Source organism: Chelmon rostratus, chromosome 2 (genome assembly GCF_017976325.1).
Source record: "Chelmon rostratus isolate fCheRos1 chromosome 2, fCheRos1.pri, whole genome shotgun sequence".
Classification (NCBI taxonomy): domain Eukaryota; kingdom Metazoa; phylum Chordata; class Actinopteri; order Chaetodontiformes; family Chaetodontidae; genus Chelmon; species Chelmon rostratus.
In genome coordinates, this window is record NC_055659.1 from 12,065,958 (window position 1) to 12,089,182 (window position 23,225).

General features: G+C 40.7%; 1 protein-coding gene across 1 annotated transcript; it reads left to right on the forward strand.

Moving 5' to 3' along the window:
• Nucleotides 1-627: 627 nt before the first annotated feature.
• nckap1l (NCK associated protein 1 like) lies at nucleotides 628-21,730 on the forward strand. Its single transcript, XM_041950567.1, has 31 exons — nucleotides 628-806; nucleotides 2,125-2,235; nucleotides 2,791-2,883; nucleotides 3,502-3,558; nucleotides 4,580-4,722; nucleotides 5,415-5,505; nucleotides 6,117-6,254; nucleotides 6,962-7,010; nucleotides 7,480-7,636; nucleotides 8,460-8,516; nucleotides 8,623-8,719; nucleotides 9,484-9,593; nucleotides 9,840-9,972; nucleotides 10,147-10,228; nucleotides 10,343-10,401; nucleotides 10,506-10,651; nucleotides 10,734-10,866; nucleotides 11,219-11,338; nucleotides 11,748-11,887; nucleotides 12,658-12,789; nucleotides 13,859-14,077; nucleotides 14,376-14,506; nucleotides 15,925-16,022; nucleotides 16,549-16,642; nucleotides 16,903-16,985; nucleotides 17,576-17,656; nucleotides 18,515-18,608; nucleotides 18,707-18,823; nucleotides 19,433-19,542; nucleotides 20,062-20,151; nucleotides 21,101-21,730. The coding sequence occupies exons 1-31, from the start codon at nucleotides 717-719 to the stop codon at nucleotides 21,215-21,217; spliced, it is 3,372 nt and encodes a 1,123-aa protein (XP_041806501.1). The 5' UTR covers nucleotides 628-716; the 3' UTR covers nucleotides 21,218-21,730.
• Nucleotides 21,731-23,225: the final 1,495 nt, after the last annotated feature.

Sequence of the window (23,225 nt, forward strand, 5' to 3'; positions counted from 1 at the left end):
TAATATATTACTATCAGAATTTATCTATTATGCTGCTTTTAAACACTTTATAGAAGAGACCTCTGTGTACATATGCATAAATAATTTCTGCCTAATTGATCCCCCATTCATTCACTGAGAAACGGAGCTTCGTTAGTAAATAGTGCCATCTTGTGGTGAATTATATTATTTTACTTTGTGGAGGTATCACAGTCAATGCACTCTGCTTGAATAACATCAACATGATTTCCCTGATATCGTGGCTCACAGGAATGTTTTACAGAGCAAGAGGAAGTAGCTGAAAGTGTACAAAACAATAGAGACAGTATATCAGCAGACAGGAAACATTATGTTGCCATTCATTTATATAACTAAATATTCTCGATAAAATGTTTATAGTGACTTATAGAGACTATAATTTCTTAAAAGTAAAGTAAGTAAAAAGTATTAAAACCAACACTTCTGCCACATTTTGTAATTTTAGGACATTTTTTGAACTTTTAATCTGGAATTTCTCTTATTCTTGTTCTTCATTCAATTAATTGAAATCAACCTTTGACATACAGTTACAGCATGCGGATGATCACAGTCCAACTCCACTCATGGCTCCACCTCCACCCATGTGACCCATTGTCAGGGTGAGGCCCTGGGTGCACTTGTTTCCGTGGGTTCAACAGCTACGAGGGACCCGGAGGCCAAGGCTCGGACGGAGGGAGAGGTGCAGTGGTTCTGGAGCCATGGACTACCAACAGAAACTGGCTGAAAAACTCACCATCCTCAATGAGAGAGGGAGTGGGGTGCTAATACGCATGAACTACATTAAGAAGGTGAGGGAGATGTACAGAGGCAAGCGGTCTAACAGAAAGTAAAAATAAGGAACTTAACGTTAATCTCATATGCTTGGTAACTGTGTCTGAATTTGTATGTTTCTACAGTTATTACACCAGATATACATGTAAGAGTAAACACATCTGCTTAAGAATAAACTAAAACTGAATCATATTTAGAATTGTACACATTAATTTCTATTTTCAGATCCCATAGAATTGTTAAAAGGGAACGAGAGTCTGATTGCACAGATGAAGATCTACATTTTGTACCCTCAATACAAAGAGGAACGATTGTATAAGCCAAATATGCTAAAGCGCTTTATCTGTAATGCACAAAAGTACTGCATAGTCTCAAAAGGATGCGATCCACCACCAAAAACAAGAAACAAAAAACTGTAATGTTTCTCAAATTCAAGCTCCTCTCCAGCAGCTGTAACTCAAAGTGCGGTAATGAACTGCTGTGAGAACATTTTAACAACCGTTAACAAAAGTGGTCTGTGTGTATACTGGCTTCGTAGAATAGGCAGCTGTGCCTTCCAACTGCAACTGAGCTTATTTCTCCAAAGAGGAAGTGCAAACAGGAAGTCGGCCTGAGCTGTCAGTCACCTCAAATTTCAGTTATTCTGAACTGCATACTGTGAAACTCAGACACCAGAATAGCAGAAAATAAACCAGTAAAACATATAATGAAGGCATCAGAGGATGTAATTAACTATTGGAAGCTGGTTCCAGAGACAGCATGATTGTTTTGACTATTTTGATTATTTCTGGATTTGACTCCATGACACCCTCATGAGAAAACAGAAATAAGTTTTGTGTACTGCCCCTCTTTCTGTGAGCCTATGCGAGCATGTGTGTGTACACGTACTTTATGAATGCATTTATCAGGAGGAGAAGTGAAAGAGCAGGCTTTTTTTAAAACCTTGCCCAGTGAAGAGTCGCTGAGTATGCATGCATTTTTTATTTTTGTACACCGTCTTTTGTTGTCAGCTTCTTAACAGCCCCACTGAAGCAGTTTGATGCTGCTCAAGGTCACCTTCAGGGTGGTTGCTGAGGGAGGTGGGGAAAGCATTATTGCTCACTCTGCCCACAGTTTTCCCACCTAGTCGGAGGATTCAGTGTCTTTCTTCTAACAAGCCGGATTTTCTAACCATTGGCTGAAAAAAAAATTCAATGAAATCCTGTCAAGAGAACCCGCAAAGCCTGATAAAGGCCATGAAAATGTGTAGAAAATCAAGGATTTAACTGCCAAAAACATCAGTCCTAGTGCAACTGATGTCATCACATCTTTACCATTTCCTAACCTCTGTTACAGACCTGTGCAGACCCGAAGATGCGGCCACCCCTCCTGACTGATAAAGGCATGGAGTCCGCCATCAAGTACATCAACAAGAAATTTCCCAACATTGACTTCAGAGGAAACATTGTAAGTGTGACTGCAGCCTTTCTGCAAGTTGCAGGGGGGGGTTTCACCTCGCTTTCTATGCAAGAGCATGCTTGTTTGGTTTTGTTTTGCTTTGTTCTGATTATGACATTATTATTTTGGAAGGCTGACACAAAAAGGTTTGTTTGTTCTCAGTAAATTAATAATGACTGTGTGATCCACTGCAAACATTGAGACATGAGGTTGAGCTGACACAAAAACTATTCCATGCGCGTTATAAACTTGTGTTGACAGTCTAAAAAAAACCACATTTCCTTCGTTATCACAACTAAGAACTACTATCTTCTGATCTCAAGAAAACAAATGTGTTGTTATGAGGCTGTAAAATACTGACTTGTGAAAACAATACATGATATTTATGTGATGATGATGTTTATATGTTTGTTTCACTTAAATATTTGCATATGGCTCACAGTTTAATCGAGCCACAAGTGCAGCTAATTAACTTCCCCACAGGCGGACGGACTTCAAGAAATCGTCTACCTGTCTCATTATATCCGACCAGTAATAAAAAGCTCTCTTTATCGTTTATTGCAGCAAAATCTGACCAGCATACAGCGACAGAAGTCTGAAGTGTTGGCAGCCACAACAAGCTACTACGACTCTTTCCTGGATGTCATAGAGTTCAGGGTAATTGCCACTCTCTGTCTCTGTCTCTTTCTTTTCTTTCTTTTTAAGTTTAAAATTCCAGCTTTGCCGACATATGACGAGGACTAACTGCACATAAAAACCGCAGAGCGAGAAACAGAAGCACAACAACTGTCCACATTAACAAAGAGTGAAAAACAATGAAGAATAAATATACATTAACACAAATCTGATAATAGAGGGCAGCGATGGTGTTCGCACTGTTCTCTCTGCTTCCGTCTGAGCCGCGATTCTTTGAGACCTTCTGGTTTTGCTCAGTAAATTTACATATAGAGTGGTTTATTTCTCGTATAGGAAAATAATCGATTCATTCCAAATATCAAGGGCCGCTAGCTCAGTGTGGTTTGGTGCAGTTTGTTGCACCTCCCTTCACATTTGCATTATTCCTGTGATGGAGGTCGCAGCCAGGCCAAAGCATCATCTGTTTTTGTAAGATTGAGAATAACTCAATCATGATGTTCTAGAAATATGTAGAAGTCCAATGATTATTAGGCTACAGGAATCTGTGAAAATGAAAACGTATTAGAAAGTCGCACTGGAGGTTTAACACAATTTGAATGTTGCTAATTTTTGTCTCCCTCTCCCCTGTTCTTCATTCAGGACCACGTTTATGAGCTGCTGAACACCATAGATGCAGCTCAGTGCTTCTTTGATATAGTAAGTATTTACTCTGGGGCTTGTAATTGTTTTAAGTCAGGGAAAACCCTGAAGTCGTACACAGCATCTGCTGATCTGACAAGCTCCCACTCATTTCTCCTCTTTTTCTTCATTCTGCCAGTGCTGCTACTATGCTGTTTACTCCTTCCTGCTACATCCTGCAGGTTGTGTTTTCTCTCCTCCCGCCCACAACCTCCTGTTCAGTTTGTCATGATTTTTTTAAAAATTATAATTAAAGTGGCACCTCTTGTCTTGTCCATTATGTATATCCTACTGCATATTTCAGTGATCCGTGTCTCCTGTGATCTGATCTGCACACTTAACGTGGACCCCTTTCCGTTAAATATAACTGCAGATCCATTTGTTGCGATAAATGGCAACTTAAGCTTCTTTGAAAGAACTCTCATCATTGGGCTCATAACAGATTTTGCATTCACCTTTGACACCCTAAAAAGGACCCATGATGTCATATTCCTTTTCAAACTTACAAATAATATTAAAGTGATATTTCTCCACAAATCTCTCATTATCTTTCCACCCCACTCGGAATAATTCAGACTCCATTTCCAATGGAGGCAGATTTTGACGAAAACATCTCCATCGTTCGAAGCACAGCCTCATTATGCCTGCTATGCTCCAAGCACTCTGATTTTTGCTGAAATATGGCAAAATATCCTCCCCCTGTGCAGCTTCAACCGTTTTACTGCCACTTTACAAGCCTGCAAGAAGTGTATGTATGTGTGTGTGTGTGTGTGTGTGTGTTATAGTCAAAAGATTTTAGCTTACCTCTATAAACATGTGTATACTGACAATAAGAAAATATAAAATGTTTTTACTTTCAACCAAAAAACCCCCAAAACAGATGTTTAGACTTCAAACAGAAATCTACAGTGAAAAACTGTCTTTTTTTAGGTCTTCATTTAGCTCTGCTGTCGTCTGCACCGTGTTCTAGTGAGACTGAGGTCGCTTTAGGTGGCTAGTAATTGCGGATCCACTGACTACACTAAAATTTGGATTTCAGGCGATCAACTTTGACTTCACTAAAAATTACTTGGATCTAATCATCACCTACACGTCTGTCATCATAACGCTGTCTCGCATCGATGACAAGAAGGCGCTGGTGGGCATGTTCAACTGTGCCCATGAGATGACCAATGGGAGCAGGTGAGTAAACATGGAACTGCTTAATGGATGCTGAAGTGACATCATAGATGGAGAACAAAGTAATCTGATGGGACGATGGATGTGTTTTCTACCCTTACCACCCCTACTGATCAAGACATCCTTCATTCAACAAAGGGTTGTAGCTATAGCTACAACAAACACTTAATTTAAGTGCTTTAATTGACGCCATTCCGAGTTTATACATCCATCAATCCAAGAAGTTTTTTTTATAATTAATAATTAATTAGAATTGTCACAGACATCAACAGGCCACTGCTAACCTTTTCTGAGTACTGAGTGGCATTCTGAGTCTGCCCACTTTGCATGATATTTATACACTCCAGAAAAAAACAACAAAACAAAAAGAAAGCGCAGGATGCTTATCTCAATATGAGACGTCCACAGGGAACACAAACACATACATTTTAATGTCACATTTGACTTGCATAACACACACAGCTCTAGCCCCTTGTGAGGGAAACAGTCTCAGCTCTTCATTATTTCAGCTGGCCAAAAACAAAATTGTAAGAAATTATGGTATTTATGAAATCACAGACTTTTATTCATCACTAAAATCCCTGCAGGTAATGATGGACTGGCACTGTATTGGCGATGATGTGTTATTATGTCTGACATTTTTCCTTCTTCTTGTCCCTGCATTGATTAATTGGATACTGTGATGAATCCTGCAGTGATCCCTCCTACCCACGGCTCGGCCAGATGTTTTTGGAGTATGAGCATCCTTGGAAGAAGCTCACGGAGGAGTTTGGCCCTCACACAAGGGTAAGCTCACTGTGTCACTGTTTATGAACAGTATACAGCTACAAAAACAGTGGATGATTTGCTTTACCTGAAAGGTCATTATCATTAATGTGCTCCACTGTTTAGGAAGGCTTTCCGCACAATTTTGGGACCTGCCTGCCGGCATTTTTCCCCGTTCAGCCACAAGACCATTAGCACACTATTGTCTAAAATATCACTGTCTACTGTAGAATTAATTGGCACTAAGGGGGCCGGTCCAAGCCATGAAAAATGGCAACAGACCAAAAATACACAAATGTATATGGACGTATAACTGCCACAGATTACATTTGTATTCTCACATAAACACATAAATAACACAATAAAAATACAATTCATACAATAATAATAATAATAAAAAGATCTATCATTTTAATTTACTTTTTTAACACTGGCAGTTACAGAGACCGGCTCTGTGGCGGATTATGAAATATGCCTCTTTGCAAAAAAATCAAACCACAGCTTCTGAGCCTCCAGCGTGTTTTTGCTATAATTTGGAGTAAAGTGTTGCCATTCCTCTATATCTCTGTCATTTTGCCTGTACCTCTCTCCAGCTTCCTCACTTCCCCTTTCCTTCTCTGTCCCCCTCCTAGTCTGTGACGGCAGCGTTGCTGTCTCTGAAGATGGTCTACCCACGCAGGAACCTGCCAGCGGAGCAGTGGCGGAGCGCCCAGCTCCTCAGCCTGCTCAGTGCTCCAGCTGCCATGCTGGACCCAGCCTGCTGCGACACTGTGAGTCCGCCCTCCTGTCACCTCTCCTCCTGTATTTATCTCTGACAGAGGGACAAAGAGAGAGGAAGGGCGGTAGTGATTAAAAAATATGCTTTCTCCCAGTGATGTCAGGCACATAAATGAAGGAAGGTATCGTAAGACGTAATAACAGTATATGTATTGTCTTGTAGGTCAGAGACGGTCCCTTACATTAGTAGCTCTGTGTCCCGTTTTCCCTGTCCTCCCATTATGGAGCTATCATTTAGAAAATGATTTGTTATTGTGTTTTGACCCCTCTGCTCCTCCCTGATCTTTTATTTCAGCCCATCTCCCTTTTCTGCACGGTTCAGTTCTCTGTCATCCTCTCTGCTGGCTTCAAACACGACCATTATGGCCCCTTTGATGTAATACTGTGATCCCCGTTGCCCGTGGCTTCCTCATAAATGAACCAGTAGCCTGGCCAAGAAAGACGCCTCCAGGCAACAGTTTCTTATGATAAGATACAATATATTTCAAAGGAAATGACAGTCACTTAAAGCCTATAGAGAATACTTACAGATTCGTGGAGCTACGTTATAATATGTGGATTTTTGCATTTCTTTTTACCACATTTAGGGAGGATAGTCACTGTGCATCACATACAGAGGTTTTCTTTTTAAGTTTAACACATGTAAGGCTGTGGTGAGAATGTCTGTACTGGCAGTTCATCAGTTTGTTGTTCACCACAGATGGCATGTGAATATCTGTCTATGGAGGTGATGGAGCGCTGGATCATTAGTAAGTATTACGCATCCTCAAGGACAACATCCTCTATCCGATTACTTTATACAAATATATAAACATTATGCAGTATGCTGTATTTAAATATCAGCGCCTGCAGCATTTGTCCTGTTGTAGATGAAAGCACCTTTCAAACACACTGACATCCTGCACATGTAGGAAAAACACAGAACTACACACAACAACAGTAGAGGATATTTTTACTTCTACCTCCAGAGGCACTGCCAGTTAACGATGTTCATAGATCACTGTCTGCATGACAGAAGCACTGCGACGTCTGATTGACATTTTACTTTAAATACCAGTCAATGTTACAATCCAAAACATTTCCAACAGTTTCAATTTTGGTTATGTCAGTTTAAAATATTGAAAACTTTGACATGTGAGACGAAATCAAAATCTCAGACCAAAAACAACAACACGTGCAGCAGTGAGGCATAAATCTGGCTGACTGTGCTCCTTGTAGTCGGCTTCCTGTTGTGTCACACCAGCCTGAATACAAACCAGGCCTCCCAGGAGCTGTGGAAGATGGCTCTGCGCAGCGGCCTCAACCTCACCCTCACCAGAGATGAGATACTCAACATACACAAGGTCTCCGAGGACCTCTTCGACAACATGAAAGGGTACGTGAGCTGTGCTGCTACAGTGTGCTCTCTCCACACCGGGAGTAGGAATAGTTCTAGCTGAAGAATAAAAATTTAAAGAACAACATGATAGGCAATGGGTGCAAGATAAAGTGCCTTCATATTTCAAACAGTTAAAAAGAAGAACTAAAGTCATCTCCTATCACTGCCCTGGATTACAGAGTCCTGAACTGACGAGGATCTCTCGTCTGGGTCTTTGACTGCTCATTAATTCTAGATATGAAGAGCAGGACTGAGGCTATGTCAGATTCTTTACAGATATGTAACAGTTAGGTATGAGTTTGAGGAGGAATTAGTATATATGGTATCCGATTACTAATAACAGCCAAAGACATCCATTCCGTTATAAAGATTGGGAATGTTTTCTATGAATGAATGGTATATCTAAGGAAACAACTGAGTAAAAACAACTTAAAATGAGTATGGCAATAAAATAATGTTACATTTTCCTACACCAAAGTCAAAATTACAAAGTAATAACAAGATAAAGGGTTAATGTTTCGAGGTGTCTTTATATTTGGAGAATAAGAACATGGATTATACACTAAAAGCTACAGAGAAAAAGAGGGGATGGGGATATGATACACAGTATAGAGATTACAGTACAGCACTGACTGATTACAGTGTAAGACTTATTTATATTTCATCATAAGAAAATCAGAAGATGAAAACAGATTCCACCACAAAGTTATGACATGATATTTGACCACTATGATCAATCCACGTCCACTGTTTATTTTTTTCAGATGTTAATGTGCTTCTTATTGTGTTTGCTTATTATTTGTTTCTTCGTTTTTATCAGATATAGCAAGCGAGTTGCAGATATCAAAGAATGCCGTGAGCACGCTATAGTCCACAGGTGAGGCTGGCAGGAAACTAAGCAAAGTTCCTAAAGATTCATTGAGTTACTTGGAAATGAGCTGTGAGACCCACATGTCCATGTCCATTTGCTGTGTTATTACCAGTGGAGCTATGCACAGAGAGAGGAGGCACTTTCTGAGGGGAGCAATGAAGGAATTATTTAAAGTTCTGGAGGATGAACCTGGCCTTCTGGGACCAAAGGTAGACGCGAATTAATGACCATAACAGCTTGGTATGAGGAATTTAAATCATCTCATTACTGCAAGTTACACAACCCTTATCCCAAAAAAGTTGGGACACTGAGTAAAATATAAATAAAAAGAGAAAACAATTACATGCAAACAAACCCTTTAACAGTTTTACAAAGTGTGCCAGTTCCCATGTAGTAACATCTTTTATACAATCATGTGTCCACAAAGTGTTGAACTTGCTCCATCCTTGCTTGTGAACAACTGAGCCTTTCCAGGATGCTCCTTTCATACCCAATCATAATACTATCACCTGTTACCAGTGAACCTGTTTACCTGTGGAATGTTCCATACAAGTGTTTCTGGAGCGTCCCACAACTTTCCCAGTCTTTAGTTGCCCCTCTCCAAACTTGTTTGAAACATATTAAATAAACATATATTTTACAAAAATCAATGAAGTTGATGAGGTCAGACATTAATTACATTGTATTTGCACCGTTTTCAGTTTAGTATATGTCAAAAAGGATTCTGCATTCTGTTTTATTTGTGTTTTACACAGTGTCACAATATTTTTGGAAACAGCGTTTTAGGTCCAAAGTGAAATTCTGGTCAGTATCTTTGATCCAGCTTCCATCCTGCACACATTTTGGGCTCTGGGGAATACTTGGACAGCAGGAGGGAACTGAACGACCCTTCATTTCATAGTAATCATGGCTTTTTTTTAATCATAGCTAAGAGTCATTCTTCTCTGTTCTGTGTGCCAATCAAATCCCCAAGGCCCTGTTTGTCTTCATGGCTCTGTCGTTTTCCCGTGACGAGGTCCTGTGGCTCGTCAGGCACTCTGAGAATATGCCAAAGATAAAGACGCCTGAGGACTACGTCGACAAGTAGGTCATAGGTGCAGAGGACGTAAACCACTGTGTCATATAGTGTGCAAAAATCTGGCAGCTTGTAAGGTCTCCCTCACTGCAACTCCACGCTTAGGATGTCTCTCAACAGTGCAGCAGCTATGTACATTCAGCACTGCAGTTATCCTGAAGCGTGCAGAAGAGATTTTCTTTAAATCGTAATCATGAAATAAAATAGAAAGTGAATATTTTTTATGCCAATTTGTTTTTTTTCTGTTTTTCCAGTCAGATGGCAGAGCTTCTGTTCCACATGGAGAAGTTAAGAGGTCTGATGAAAAAGTACAACCATGTGATTCAGCGCTACCATGTCCAGTACTTGGCACAGTTTGATGCCTTGGTTCTAAATGACACCATACAGGTACTTTAACATAACACGAGTTTGAGACGCAACATGAAATTCTTTGCATTTTTCCTCGCAATAACTGAGGTGCATAAAGTGTCTGATTGGGGAAAACCACCATTTTTCATTATAATTATAATTCCATTACACTGTTCTTCGGCATACGTGTACAAACCATTTTCTCCTCCGCAGAACATGTATGTGTGTCCAGAAGAGGAGTCAGTCCTGATGAGTTCTTTTGTCTCAACCCTGTCTGCTCTGTCAGTCAAACAAGGTAATCACAGACAAATACAGCAGCTTATCTTGGCTTCTGTGCACCCAGTATTTTCCTCTGTTGCAACATAAGAAATTTGATTTGCACAATGACAAATTAAATTTTACTCTGCAGTGGAAAACAAAGAGGAGTTTGACTTCAGAGCACTTAGACTGGACTGGTTGAGATTGCAGGTATGTTTGTTGCAACATATCAAATATTGCCCAATGTTCAGGCATCATTGTAAAACTCTAAACTGTAAATTGCACCCTAATGTTTTCTTTGTATTCTGCTTTAGGCCTACACAAGTGTGAACAAGGCCCCTCTTTCAATAAAGGACTACACTGACTTGGCAAAGGTGATGAACTTGATCCAGTTTCACACCAGGATGGTGGACAGCTTGGAAGAACTTCTGCAGGAGACTTCTGAGGTGTCCATACTCAGGTCAGCTTCTTTTCTTCTTTTCTTGTCTCATCTCTTTTCTTCTCTCCTTCTTTGTTGAAACCTTTGATGTTTTGATTCCCAGCTTCTACCCACGTGTCTTTGAGAAGATGTTTTGCCAGAGCAGTGAGGAGATGACCATGAAGCGTTACCTCATGGCCTTCCCGTCTGTCTGTTCTCACTTCAGCCAGTGTGCGCACCCTCTGTGCCCAGAGGAGGTCAGTGTTCAGTCATTTGCAGGCCAAGCTATTAGTCATGAGAATCAGTGGCTACACTCTACTTGAAGCTTGATTTCTCATCACCAGTTGCCCCATGAAAGCATCATTTTCTTCATTCAAGACAACTTCTTTTGACTTGACTTTTGACTATAATCTGAGATAGAAAACCAGAATGCAAGTGAAGTTTAAATTTCAGCAATGAGTAAACTAAATGTAAGCAGATAAATTGTGGGGGAAATATGCCTTCTACTTTTGTCTCTGTCTGTGTTTGTTCAGGGATGCGTTGCTCTGTAACTGTGTACAGGCTCAGCTGTGTCTTCTGTCGTTGTACTGCACTTGTTTGTGTGTGCAGATAGAGACACTGGAGAAGAAGAGTCTGCGCCTGTGCGTGACCTTCCTGGAGCAGATAGCCAAGCTGACCAGCAGTGTTGTGTTAGAGATATGTGCTGAGCAGTGCAACCTCAACGACCAGGTGAAATCTGAATCTATTTCAGTTTTTTTTTTTAAAAAGCTAATTGTCTAGCGCCGGTCGATTCTGCCAAACTCCATATCCAAATATAATCACATGAGTCACAGCTTTGGCGTCAGTGGATGTAACGGGAGGCAGAGGACAGGACTTGAGAATTTGAGTAAAGTGATAAGACAGGTCTAAACCTCTGGAGTTGATTAATGTGGTGTTGTTTCTGTAATCCCTCGAGGAAAATATGACCAAAGTGTTTATTTTTTGAGTGTTTGCAAAGCCATTGCAAAACTCCCCTGTTTGTCTTTGAGCGTGTTGCCCAATGTCTGCTGGGCTAAATTCTTCCTCCCTCTGTCTCTCTATCGCCTTCTCTCCCCCCTTCTTCTCTGGATCCACCTCTTTCCATGTGATAACCCCTTAGTTGCAGCCCAAGCACTGTGCCGAGAGCATCAGCGCCGCTCGCCATAGAAAGCAAAAGAAGCCGGTGCCAAAGAAAGGAGAGGTCCAGAAAGAGAAGCCAGGCGCTGAAAGCCTGAGGAAAGACCGGACTGTCACCACCAAGTCAGCTTTTCTCTTTGTTTCTCTGATTATTCTCATCACTTTGTCTATTTATCTCACTCGGTCTGATCCCTCAGTCATCATACTGACTTGGCAGAAGTTTAGAAAAGTGTGTCTTATCAATACATCCCTGATTTCTGGAGACATGCAGCATTGCTATATATAACAGTACTTGTTCAGGTCAACAGGCAGTTAAATAAACACCTGACAGCAAAGGTGACAATTAGGTTACTGTAGTTCACGTTGGCTGAAATATTTTAATATCCGCTGACAGTTTCAAATGATTTCCTTCACCTCATGGCACATTTTTTGATGTAAGTTATCAAGAAGACAGGATTAAAATGCTCTCGCCGACAAGGCATTATTTGTTCTGAACTTTATTACCCTTCAAGTTAACTGAGTCAGAGTTGACAGATAATAAACCAAGGTATTAAAAAAAAAAGAAACAAAGCACCTCAGCATATTTATAAAAAAAAAGCATGTTTACTGGCAGCACATTTTATGCTTGCCTTTCATCGCTGATCATATTCTATATTTAGCTACAGTTAGAAAGCTCACTAATTAAGTCTGAGGAGTTGTAATTCTGTCTCCCTACGTGCTCTCAGTTTTCCTCCCTGGTGCCTCAGTGTGGAGATGTTTTTACAATTCTCCAACATGTTTATTACCTTATTTGTCTGACAAAAGCTCATCCATACTACAGTCATTGTAAAAATATTTGTCCCAAGTTACTAAGACTTGCATCCTCCCTTCTCCCTGTCTCCCTCGTCTCCTAGTGTGGACAAGATGCATCTGATGCTGACGGAGCTCTGCTCCTGCTACAGCCTCTGCAGTGACTTTATTGTCTTCGACCACATCGTCATTCCTGCAGAGTTCCTCATCTCGCATCTGGAGGCACGCCTCTCTGAGTATGCTGCATGGGATGGGGGCATAATTATATTTGTCTTAATAAATTATGTCATGAGTCGTGAAGGTATAAACAGTCCCTGAGGTGACATTTCAAATTTTCTCCTCTTCTAAATATGTGCTCACTAGAAACTGTCGCATGTGCATGTCACTTCAGCGGTTCCACAATAACTGTCAGAAATATCCTAATTAGTGACATGAGCGCTCGCATTCATGGTGAAAGGAACATTTCGTCCATGTAATATTGTTTCCTCTGTCAGTGTGTAAATGTGTGGTACAATTGTACCTCAGTGTACTAATGCCATCATTTCCCCATCTTATACTGCAGACTTTATGCCCAAACTTACTGCTTGAATGCTTGTATACATCCTGTCTAACAGGCTGACCTCCATGCTGAGGAGGCTGTAGAAACACTCTTACCAGGATGTGACAGAGCACTTGGAAAAACGTAAAATACACCAATGTTACATTTTCTCCAAATTGTCACTTATTCCCAGTTTTGCACTCAGTCCTCCTGACAATTAGGAAATCATTTGGACCTTGTCTCTTTGAAATGTCTCCTCCATCACTGTAATGAACCCTGCTTTGCTGATTCCTCCGTGTCAGGCTGTCTTGCACCCATTTAAAATCTGAGAAGGAATCCATCATGTCGCTCCCTTGCTCTGTGTCATTTCAGTGCTAACTGTTATTTAGATTAGGGATTGGTACCAGGGCAACCTAATGTTTCTGTGTATATGCTCTGCTTAGTCTCCTTGTCTTAGCTGATGATTATCTCCCCTGTCACCCTAAAATTAGCGCCCTTTGAGTAGCAGCACGCTCACAGTGATTGGTTCTTCCATGTCCAAAATTGTAAATACAGTCTAGTCAGGGAGAGAAAGAGAGATTATGCAGGGCCCTGACACAAAACAAATAAAATTGGAGTGAGGCCCTGGAGCAGTGAATGTGCTGACCTAATGAGAGTATAGTACCATGCAGCCATGGCTCGTTTAACCAGTTTTAAGGTCCCATCTGTCAGCCCTCGGTCCACTCTGGCCTTGTGATAACTGACGCTGGTTAAACATGTTTCTCCAGGATCATCGTGAGAATGGCCAATTACAACCAGACCACCCACGAGATAGCCCGTCCCTCTGACCTCCTGGCGGGGTTAAGAGCCTATACAGCTAGCCTGCACAGCCTCTCAAGCTACATCATCGTGGACGTCACCCGGCTGGTGAAGAACGTCCTACTGCAGCAGACGCAGCCACTGGACTCCCGTGGAGGGCAGACCATTACGACCCTCTACACAAATTGGTGTGTGTACTATATAGGTGTATCTACTCAATACTGCATGCAAGTTTACCATCCATCCATTTAAAACACATACATCCAAGTACATATTTCTTAATTGACACTTATCACAGCCGTCATACACAGAAGGGTGCATGCATATAGCACTGCAAGAAGAGCATGCAAGTGCATCCTCTTGGTTTCTCTCTGCCTTGTTTCCTGTCTTTCTTGGTCTCTCACTTTCTCTCTCCTCAATTCAAACATCTGTTTTGTAAAAGATGAGGAAGTGTTGTTTTGTTTGCTTGTTTTTTCTGCATCTCAGGTTCCTGGAGAGTCTCTTGCGTCAGGCCAGCAACGCCCTCATCGTTCACTGTCCGACAATGCACTGCTTTGTCAGCCAGACTCTTGACAGCGAGCCAAGTTTCAGAGCAGAGGAGTATTCAGATATATCAGGTCGGCCCCTAGAGCTTAATTACAGTCATTTAAACTCACAAGTCAATATGTCAATATGAACCTTAAGTTACATCTCTCATTATATCTGGATGAATGCACATGGCTCTAATAACAAAGCTACAGGCGCTGCTTTTTGCTGTTTTTTGTATTGCCACCTCCGTCTTTCACTAAGAAGGCAATAAAGGACGAATAATACCAAGCTTTCATTGCATGATGCATCGTAGGATGAAGTAATTCAGATGACAGTCATCTGTGACATGCAGATTTTAGTATCCATAGCAACCAAGCTAACTTTCCTAAATTCATGTATTTAAGCTCCTGCAAAGTACAGATAAATTTAGTTGTGTGGGTGTAATCTGAGAAAAGTTTGCCAACACATTTTTCGCTTGGAGAATTGTTGCAAGACAAGTGCAAAAAGGCATCAGTGAGGAAGACATGTTTTCTTCCAATTCACTTTTTGCAGACACATGGTCTTAGACTTGACAGAATCACGAAGCTCCCCTGTAGTCTTCGGTTCTAATGATCACGGTCCCACATATCCAAGAGATGACTCACTCTTTTCAAATGGCACAACTTGCACATCTCGTTCACTCCTGTGACACCACTTGCAGAGGGAAGAATTATTGCTCAAGAGGATGTGGAGCTTGTTATTGTGGCGGTGTGCGGTGTTTTCTTTCACACTGCCTGTCACTGAGGTTTTTCTGACACTGCCTGGCTAATGTAAAGTTCAGTAATGCTTATCATCCCGCCCGTTCCCTGCCTCATAACTATTCCAGCATCACTTGTCTCTCCTCCACACAGCCTCTCTGGTCAACACCATGCTACCTTGTTGGAGCAGCGGACGTCCTTATGACTGTATTAGGGCTAAATTCACTCCACTACAGACCTAGGCTCGTGCACACACCAGCAAATATGAACATTATAGACACCTACACTCAGAGATGCATTCATAAGTCATGCACACGCAGTACCTTGGAGACCACTGCACTTCAACAGACGCCTCCTCACAACGTCATCATCGTTGTCTATATTTACTCTGTAGTGAGGTATCGGCCTGCCTCACGGTGACTCACTCGCCCGTCCATTAACCACCTCCAATTTTAACCACACACATCCTTATCCATCTATATTCAGGAGGAGATGTTGAGCTGAGTGAAAGGTCTAATCGCTGCAGTGGTCTCTCCCTTATTGATTCAGTTACACTCATAAACCAAATTTAATTTGTGTCCTTTCTTGGTTGTGTCACTGGTAGACAGTCAAGCTTTGTGTCAGATTCATGTATCTCCACTTGAGCTTGGCTCCTGTTGTGCGTTTTTGCAAACATATTTGGCTGCTTGACACATCAAATTCACCATCTGTTGATCCTTCATCTACCTCTGATCATGATGCTTAAATTAGTCTTATCACCTTCTGAACAGAACTACAGGCCTTGGCGGAGCTAATTGGTCCATTTGGCCTGAAGTTTCTGAGTGAGAACCTGATGTGGCACATCACCTCTCAAGTCAGTGAACTAAAGGTATGGAATGATGCAAAGGGTGTAGAAATGTGGGGAGATATTGCAAAGGTGCAATAACATCAGAGGAAATGTAGCTGAGAAACAACTCAGAGCCATATGTCAATTTGTAAAGATGTCAGAATCATCAAAGTGGATACAGATACAGATATATGATATATATGAATGTTTCCTTCAAGATACAATATAATGAAAAAAATTCATTAATTCTACTGAATTTGCACAGTTTCTCATTATGCAGGCAAATGTGTGCATCTAGAAGCATTTTTAGGCTTCAGAGTTCACTTTTAGCTTGTAAAACTTGTGTATCTCAAATAGAACAGTTGATCCCCACACACAAGAGACCAGTTCATGCTTCTGTATTGTGCCAGACTCCCCACTTTGACACATATGATTGAAGTGAGGGGTTGCAGCGCTGCAGCTCTGAACTTACTGAGAAACAGATCTGTCACAGCTATGACCTCTCTCCTTTATAACTCCCACCTGAAGATGGTTTTATCACTTATTTCACTCCCTTCTCTTCTGTTAGAAACTGGTGATTGAGAACATGGACATCCTGGTACAGATGAAGAACAACTTCGATAAGCCGGAGGAAATGACCAATCTTAAAAAGCGGCTGACAGGTGAGAAGTGGAGAGGGGAATGTAGGAGGAGATCAGAGGAGGAAATGTGAAGGAAGATGTGATATTGAAAAAATAAAGGAATGGATAAAATGTGCCGAGAAAGGCAGACAGGAAGAAGGAACATGACGACAGAGAAGAGGAACATTATCGAGAAACGAGGGAGGAGTAGACACACAGTCACACATTCACCCACACTGTCGTACTAGAGGACACTGATTTGCTGATTCACAGCCTCTGGTCCGTTTCATATGCACTTCTAGGTGGTGAGAACATGCTGAAGAGGATGACCATCATCGGGGTGATCCTGTCCTTCAGATCAATGACACAGGACTGTCTGAAAGACGTAAGTCCTACAAGATTTTCTGATGATATAAAACTCTAAATGTGCTAATGAAACTATTTGTAATACACCGTAGGTATAACAGACAAGAGAGTGTGATACTTTATGAATGAAAAGAGTGAAAGTTCATTCTTTATAGTACAGTATAAGAATCTCTGCATCTCACAGTCTTCATCAGCAGTCGTCATAAACAAGGTGTATATTATATTTTGGAGATATGTACAACCACCTGAAGCTTGTTATGACAAATGAGCAAACTACTACTTATTTTCTTCAAAAATAAAGCCTTACTGAATGGCAGGTAACTGTCCGATCAACTTAATAATCAACTGGACAAACATTTTTGCCCTGTAGTGTCCTTCTTTATCCTCTGTCTCAATATTTAAAACAAAACCTTTCAATCAAGAAAACAAAAATGCAACAGAAGCGCTTTACAAATATAGATAAGAAAAAATAAAACATTACAAGTGAATCTTGGTTACATGCACTGCTAATCCCTTTTTTTTTTTTTAAACTGGAAGAAAACTGTCCTTGACTGCTTGATACATAAAGGTCTTTCCTCTAATATTGTGTCATACAATCCTGCAACCTAGATCCTGCTGAAGCATTGCCCGTACCTGATGGGACCGCTTGTGTGCCTGAGAGACTTCATCTCAACTGAAGATGACATCAAGGTAAACCACAGCAACTTTACAGCAACACTATAAAAAAAGGGCATCTATATATTAAGATCCCACAGAGGAATTGAAGTGCAATAATTAAGCTTTCACTATGAATGAACCTCCAGTCACAGTCGATCAACAGTATGTTAATGGTTTATTTTCACAGGGACAATTTACTACGGGAGAATTTATGTTGAAGGCATATTATTGTATTTACATTCATCGAAATGTAGCTATATTTGAGTCTGACTGATCAAAGGCAGTGTATAACAGTCGATCTGAGTGGGAGAGTTGCAGAGAAACACATTTTTTATATTCTCTAGCACCAACCAAATTAAATTCTTTATCTCCCTCTGGAGTAATCTGTGTGACTCATGAACTTCCCCCTCCTTTACTTACGTCTGGCCTCTGAGTGAGGCATGACAGCCGTGCCACAGCCGGGGCCAGGATAACCCGAAAGACGTCAGCAGCCCGCTCATGCCTCCGTGAGAGAGACTCTGATTGCCGCTCCAGTTTCGCACTCGAAACCACATCAGTGGAAACATTGTGCGCAGACAGGCCAGCCATGCATGAAACCAGAAATGAGATCAAAACCTGTGTGTCAAGACAAAGACACCCAACACTGATTTAGTGTCACTCCTGAGAGAATAGACAGTATGTCACTTACGTGGCTGCTACAGAAAATGCAAAGCACAGATCAGCATCCTACTGGCTGTGTTTCTGTGGCATTCCTCAGCATGTGGCAACAAAATGATGACAACTTAAATGGTGCATTAAATTAAAATTGCACATCATGATGGCTTAATGCAGCTCTTTGCTGCAGAATGCCTATTTTAGCTGCACTTCCTTTAATGCTTTCTGACCCTACAGGTGACTCTAAGCATTTTTGAGCTGGCCTCAGCAGCAGGGCTGGCGTGCGATATTGATCCGGCCCTCGTCACAGCTATCAGCAACATGCACACAGGTAACACTAAAACTATTAGTGCCACTTCTGTAGACGGCAGGATCTTAACGGTTTAGTCATCAGGTGTGTTCTTTTATTCCTTAATGTTTTCTTTTCAGATAACACGTCAATTGATGAGGAATACAAGTTGTCCTGTTTGTTACTGGTCTACATCGCTGTGTGCCTGCCTACCCTGGCCCTGGACCCCAACTCTTTCTACAGCCGTCAGCATGGAGGTGCATATTCATTCATTCATTCATTTCCAGCTGCTACAAACTGCTTGACAGCAATTAGTCTCCAGACAGCCCTCTACCAAATACTAATCACTGCATCTTCCAGCCATTACTTCCCAGCTGCTGATAGTGTCTAAAAAAGGTACTCCACCCTGGAAGGCAAGGCTTATTAGCATCTCTGTGTATCATACTTTCCAGTCTGACTGACGTGGTCTGAAACAAAGTATGCTGGTTAATGAGAAACACGTTTCTGTTGAGAGACTTTTGTTTACAGATAACTTTGGCTGACGTGCATCGATACAGTTACTCTTGGCATGTGGCCCTGCTGACCCTAACCGCTTGGCTCCGAGCCTGGACTGCAACATTAAGGGCAGCAAATAGCCGAGATTTCTATCAAAGCACAGGGTGGCGTTTGTCTCAGATTATTTTCTTTGTCTCTATTTTCCACTGGCATGTTTGAAATAGATTTACCCTGTGAGAGGTTACGGATCATTAAGCACATTTTTTCTAACTGTCGGACCGCGGAAACATCCTCTGTGTGGCTAACTTTTCAGGACATGCTTTTTAATTCTGTCTTTCAGTATTTAATTTTGTGTTTTTTTATTTTCTCAGGCCACAACAACAACATCCACTGTTTAGCTACAGCAATCAACCAGATGGCTGCTGCCATGTTCACTGTTCAGAGCAGGAACATCGAGCAGCACCTCAAAGAGTTTCTCCTGGTGAGTGCAAACATGTTATTGAGGTAGGTGTTTAATACTGCGGTCCATAGGGGTCCAAAATAAGGGTCACAAGCTGAAGATGAAATTAGAAAATCAATTCTTTATGTTTTATTTTTCAGACTTTTCGCTGATTTTTGCTTTTTCCTGTGAATACCGAATAGTTTTACTTCTTGAAGCCTCTAAAAATTAGAAAAATAATTACTCTTCAGTTGAACTGTGCCTGTGACGAGGACTCTAAAGTAGACATTGCTTCATATTGTAGAGAAAGGAAGGGCTGAGGAGCACTGATTTAATAACGATTTCACAGAAAATACTGTAATCTCAAAAAAAAAAAACACTAAATGTAAAAGGCATATGACGAGGGATAAATGGTCTGAGGTACACTACTCTGACAATATTTAAGTTAAAGAGCTTTCTCAAGACTCTGCCAACCTTTGCCCCAGTTGAGGTCATGTCCACCAGTGTAAAAATGTTCTAGTTGTTTGATCTGCCCCATTTTTTCTTTGTGTTGTTCCACAGATGGCCTCCTCCACTCTGCTTCAGCTGGGACAAGACGTGGAAAGAATGGACAGCAAAAACCGAGAGTCCATCTACCTGCTCCTACACATGGTAGGCTTGCCAGTACAACACTAATCATGCGTATTCAAACTACAATAATGCACTAGAGGATTTAGTTGACAAATGGAAAAACCTTCATTAATTGAGGTTTTTCTTTTTCCAATAAGTCATCACGTCTGCAGTGTCTTCTATAATGACTTATTCCTTATCTTTTAAAGCACTACTAAATGAATGATTAGCAATTAAGTCATTAAGGACAATACGATTTATACTTTTACTTAATACTTTACAATAAGTGTGCATATTTTTAAGTGGAACTGAAATGTCAAATAAATGAAGAGGCGTTCTTCCATATTAAGAATACAGAAATCCACATTAAAGAACAGTAAGTGCAGAATAAATGGTTTTAATATATGACTTTGTGAGATCCTCAACGTACATTAGAGTAATTTTGTGTGTCGAAAATCTGTGTCATGCAAATCCATTTCAAATAAAGACTGGTGCTATTCAGTATTTTTTATATCGTCAACAAATCCCATGCAAAAAAAAAACTAGCAATGGCCTGATGAACTGCATTGATAAGATTTATGTGATAGATGCCTGTTTTTGTCCAAAAACAAAGCATATCAATGAGCTTCGCTGTTGCACTGGGCGACATGTTTCATCGGCAGCTTGTGCACATGTACCATCCTGCTGCCTTAAATACTCACTAGCACACCAAATGTGTATCAATCCACCTCTGAAAATAGTCCCCTGCAGATAGACTATTTTCATCTGTTTGAGTAATGTTTGCTAAAAACTAAAGTGGCCAGCTTTTTTTAGGAAATTAGTTTTTCTTTTTTTAAACGAAACAATAAATTGGTGAGTTTCAGTAGAACAGACCTGAAGCAGACAGATTTTTGTCTTTAAATGGGATTGTTAACAATAAGAAAAACACTGAATACTCAGCTAAATACTCCACTTTAATCCTATTTAACACTTTCAACTCTGACTCACTCAGATTGTGGAGGAATCTCCGTTCTTGACCCAAGACATGCTGGAAAGCTGCTTCCCGTATGTTCTGCTCCGAAATGCCTACAGAGAGGTGTACAAGTCCTTCGTCGTCACTCTGGGCTGAAGACTCTGTTACACACTTTTAATTCGACTTTATTTATCAAAGAGACTATTTTACCGCGTGTGCATGTTTTGTTTTCATAACCACTGTCTCCTATTCATACAGGTCTGCACATTCACACCAGGTTAACCATGGCCTTGTATATTTTTCATCCCAGTTAGTGTTGATATGCTTCCTGTGAAACAGCCCTCATTGAATCCACATTGCATTTGAAGAACGGTAGACTTGCTTTTATGGTGCTTATCTGCCAGTATTATTATTTAGATTTATGACTGCTGTGTTATTACTAATACCAGCTTTTAATTACAACAATTGAAATGCAAATCAGATATATCCTCTAACATCCCTTTTATATCTTACACAACAGTGTGAGACATTATGAGGGCCATGACAAAGAAATCGTTCTTTAATATGCCTCAAATCAAACCACATTTATTGTTTGTTTGTTTTTTTTAATAGATTGTTGTATTAATAGTTGGGGTAAAACATTTTCCATGAATAAAGATGATAATAATATGTTATTTGTTTTCTTTTTGGTCTATATTCAACAAGTGTCCCTCATCTATTTCCAGTTTGTCCTCCACCCTCGATACCCTCCCATCCTTCCTCCCTGGATGAGAGCCTTGTCCTCTTGGTTTTTCATGTACAATTTAAATCATGCACTCCAGCTTTGCAGAGCCGAAAGTGCTTGTTGCTAATTTTAGACGGCCCTTTAGTGATTTTATTTTGCAGCCAGCACTGTCCTTCTCCTCTTCCTTTTTCTTCTGTTTCCAGCTATATCTGTTTGGTTACCACGCTGGAGATATGGATGTTCACATCCGTTCGTGTTCGTGTCCTGTGTGTGTGTGTGTGTGTGTGTGTGTGTGTGTGTGTGTGTGTGTGTGTGTGTGTGTGTGTGTGTGTGTAGGGACCCAGGCTTCTCACAAGAACACAAGAGGTTCAATTTCAATTCCCACTACAGGCAACACTTGTGTGAATACAGTTGAGGATTCATGCATAAACAAATGGCAGATCTTGAAACAGCACATCACCAAATCACATGCTTAATACAAAACCACAAACAAAATTAAACTGCATGAGTGAGTGTGTGTTTGTTTATGAAAGGTTAAAGTCTTGCAAAAAAAAAAAAAAAAGCCTTGTTCATAATGTGCCACTGAGGGAATAAAATAGATAAAAAGTCAAAAAAATAAGATCCAGTTTGTTAAAACAAACAAAAAAAAAAACCTTTATAATTTCTGTTATGAGCAGAATGAACAACCAGATATCAGTGGGGAGGTTTCTCTATTGCTATTTCATCATGTTTTCCATTAGGCACCAACCAGACTTGTAAGCTGCACCTTTCTTGTGAGATCCTTAATGCTTCTTTCACTCCTTCTTACTGTTATAGATTGTATGGGGATTTTCCCTTGCATGCTCACTATGTAGGCGAAATAAGCAGCATATAAACTTTTCATGATAGTTTATAACACACTATAACGTAGTTGTAAGCAGATTAAAGTGTTTATATTCATCCTGTAAGCACCCTTAAGTGGAGGCTGGTTTATCAGCAGAATGATAATATAGTAAAACACAGTGATATAAAATGCCCTCATCAGCAGAGCTGGGCGGCTCTATACGCTCACTACACAAGTTGTGTGGGGCCCGGCAAATTACACATGGGCCCTGCCTCCCCCTTGTGTCAAAGTGGGCGTCAGTGTTTACAACTTTGATGAGAGAATGAAGCGGCAACATCCTTCTGGTCACAAAACGAGGGGGGAAAAAAACACCAGGAGAGTGAATTGTGGGAACAGCAATCAGGTAAACTGGTGTTCTCTCCTCTCCAAGTGTGGGAGCAAATAACACTAATATTAAATTGATGTGCAAGCTTGCAGAGCATCTCTCTGTTCTGTCTTGCTAACAAAGCCGAGCTGGTTAGCAGGGGAACGAAACAAACCGGGAAAAAAACCATTCTTCTCATCACAGAGTGAGAGTGAAATACTATTATTGATTCCGCTTGATTCCCTTGCGCTTT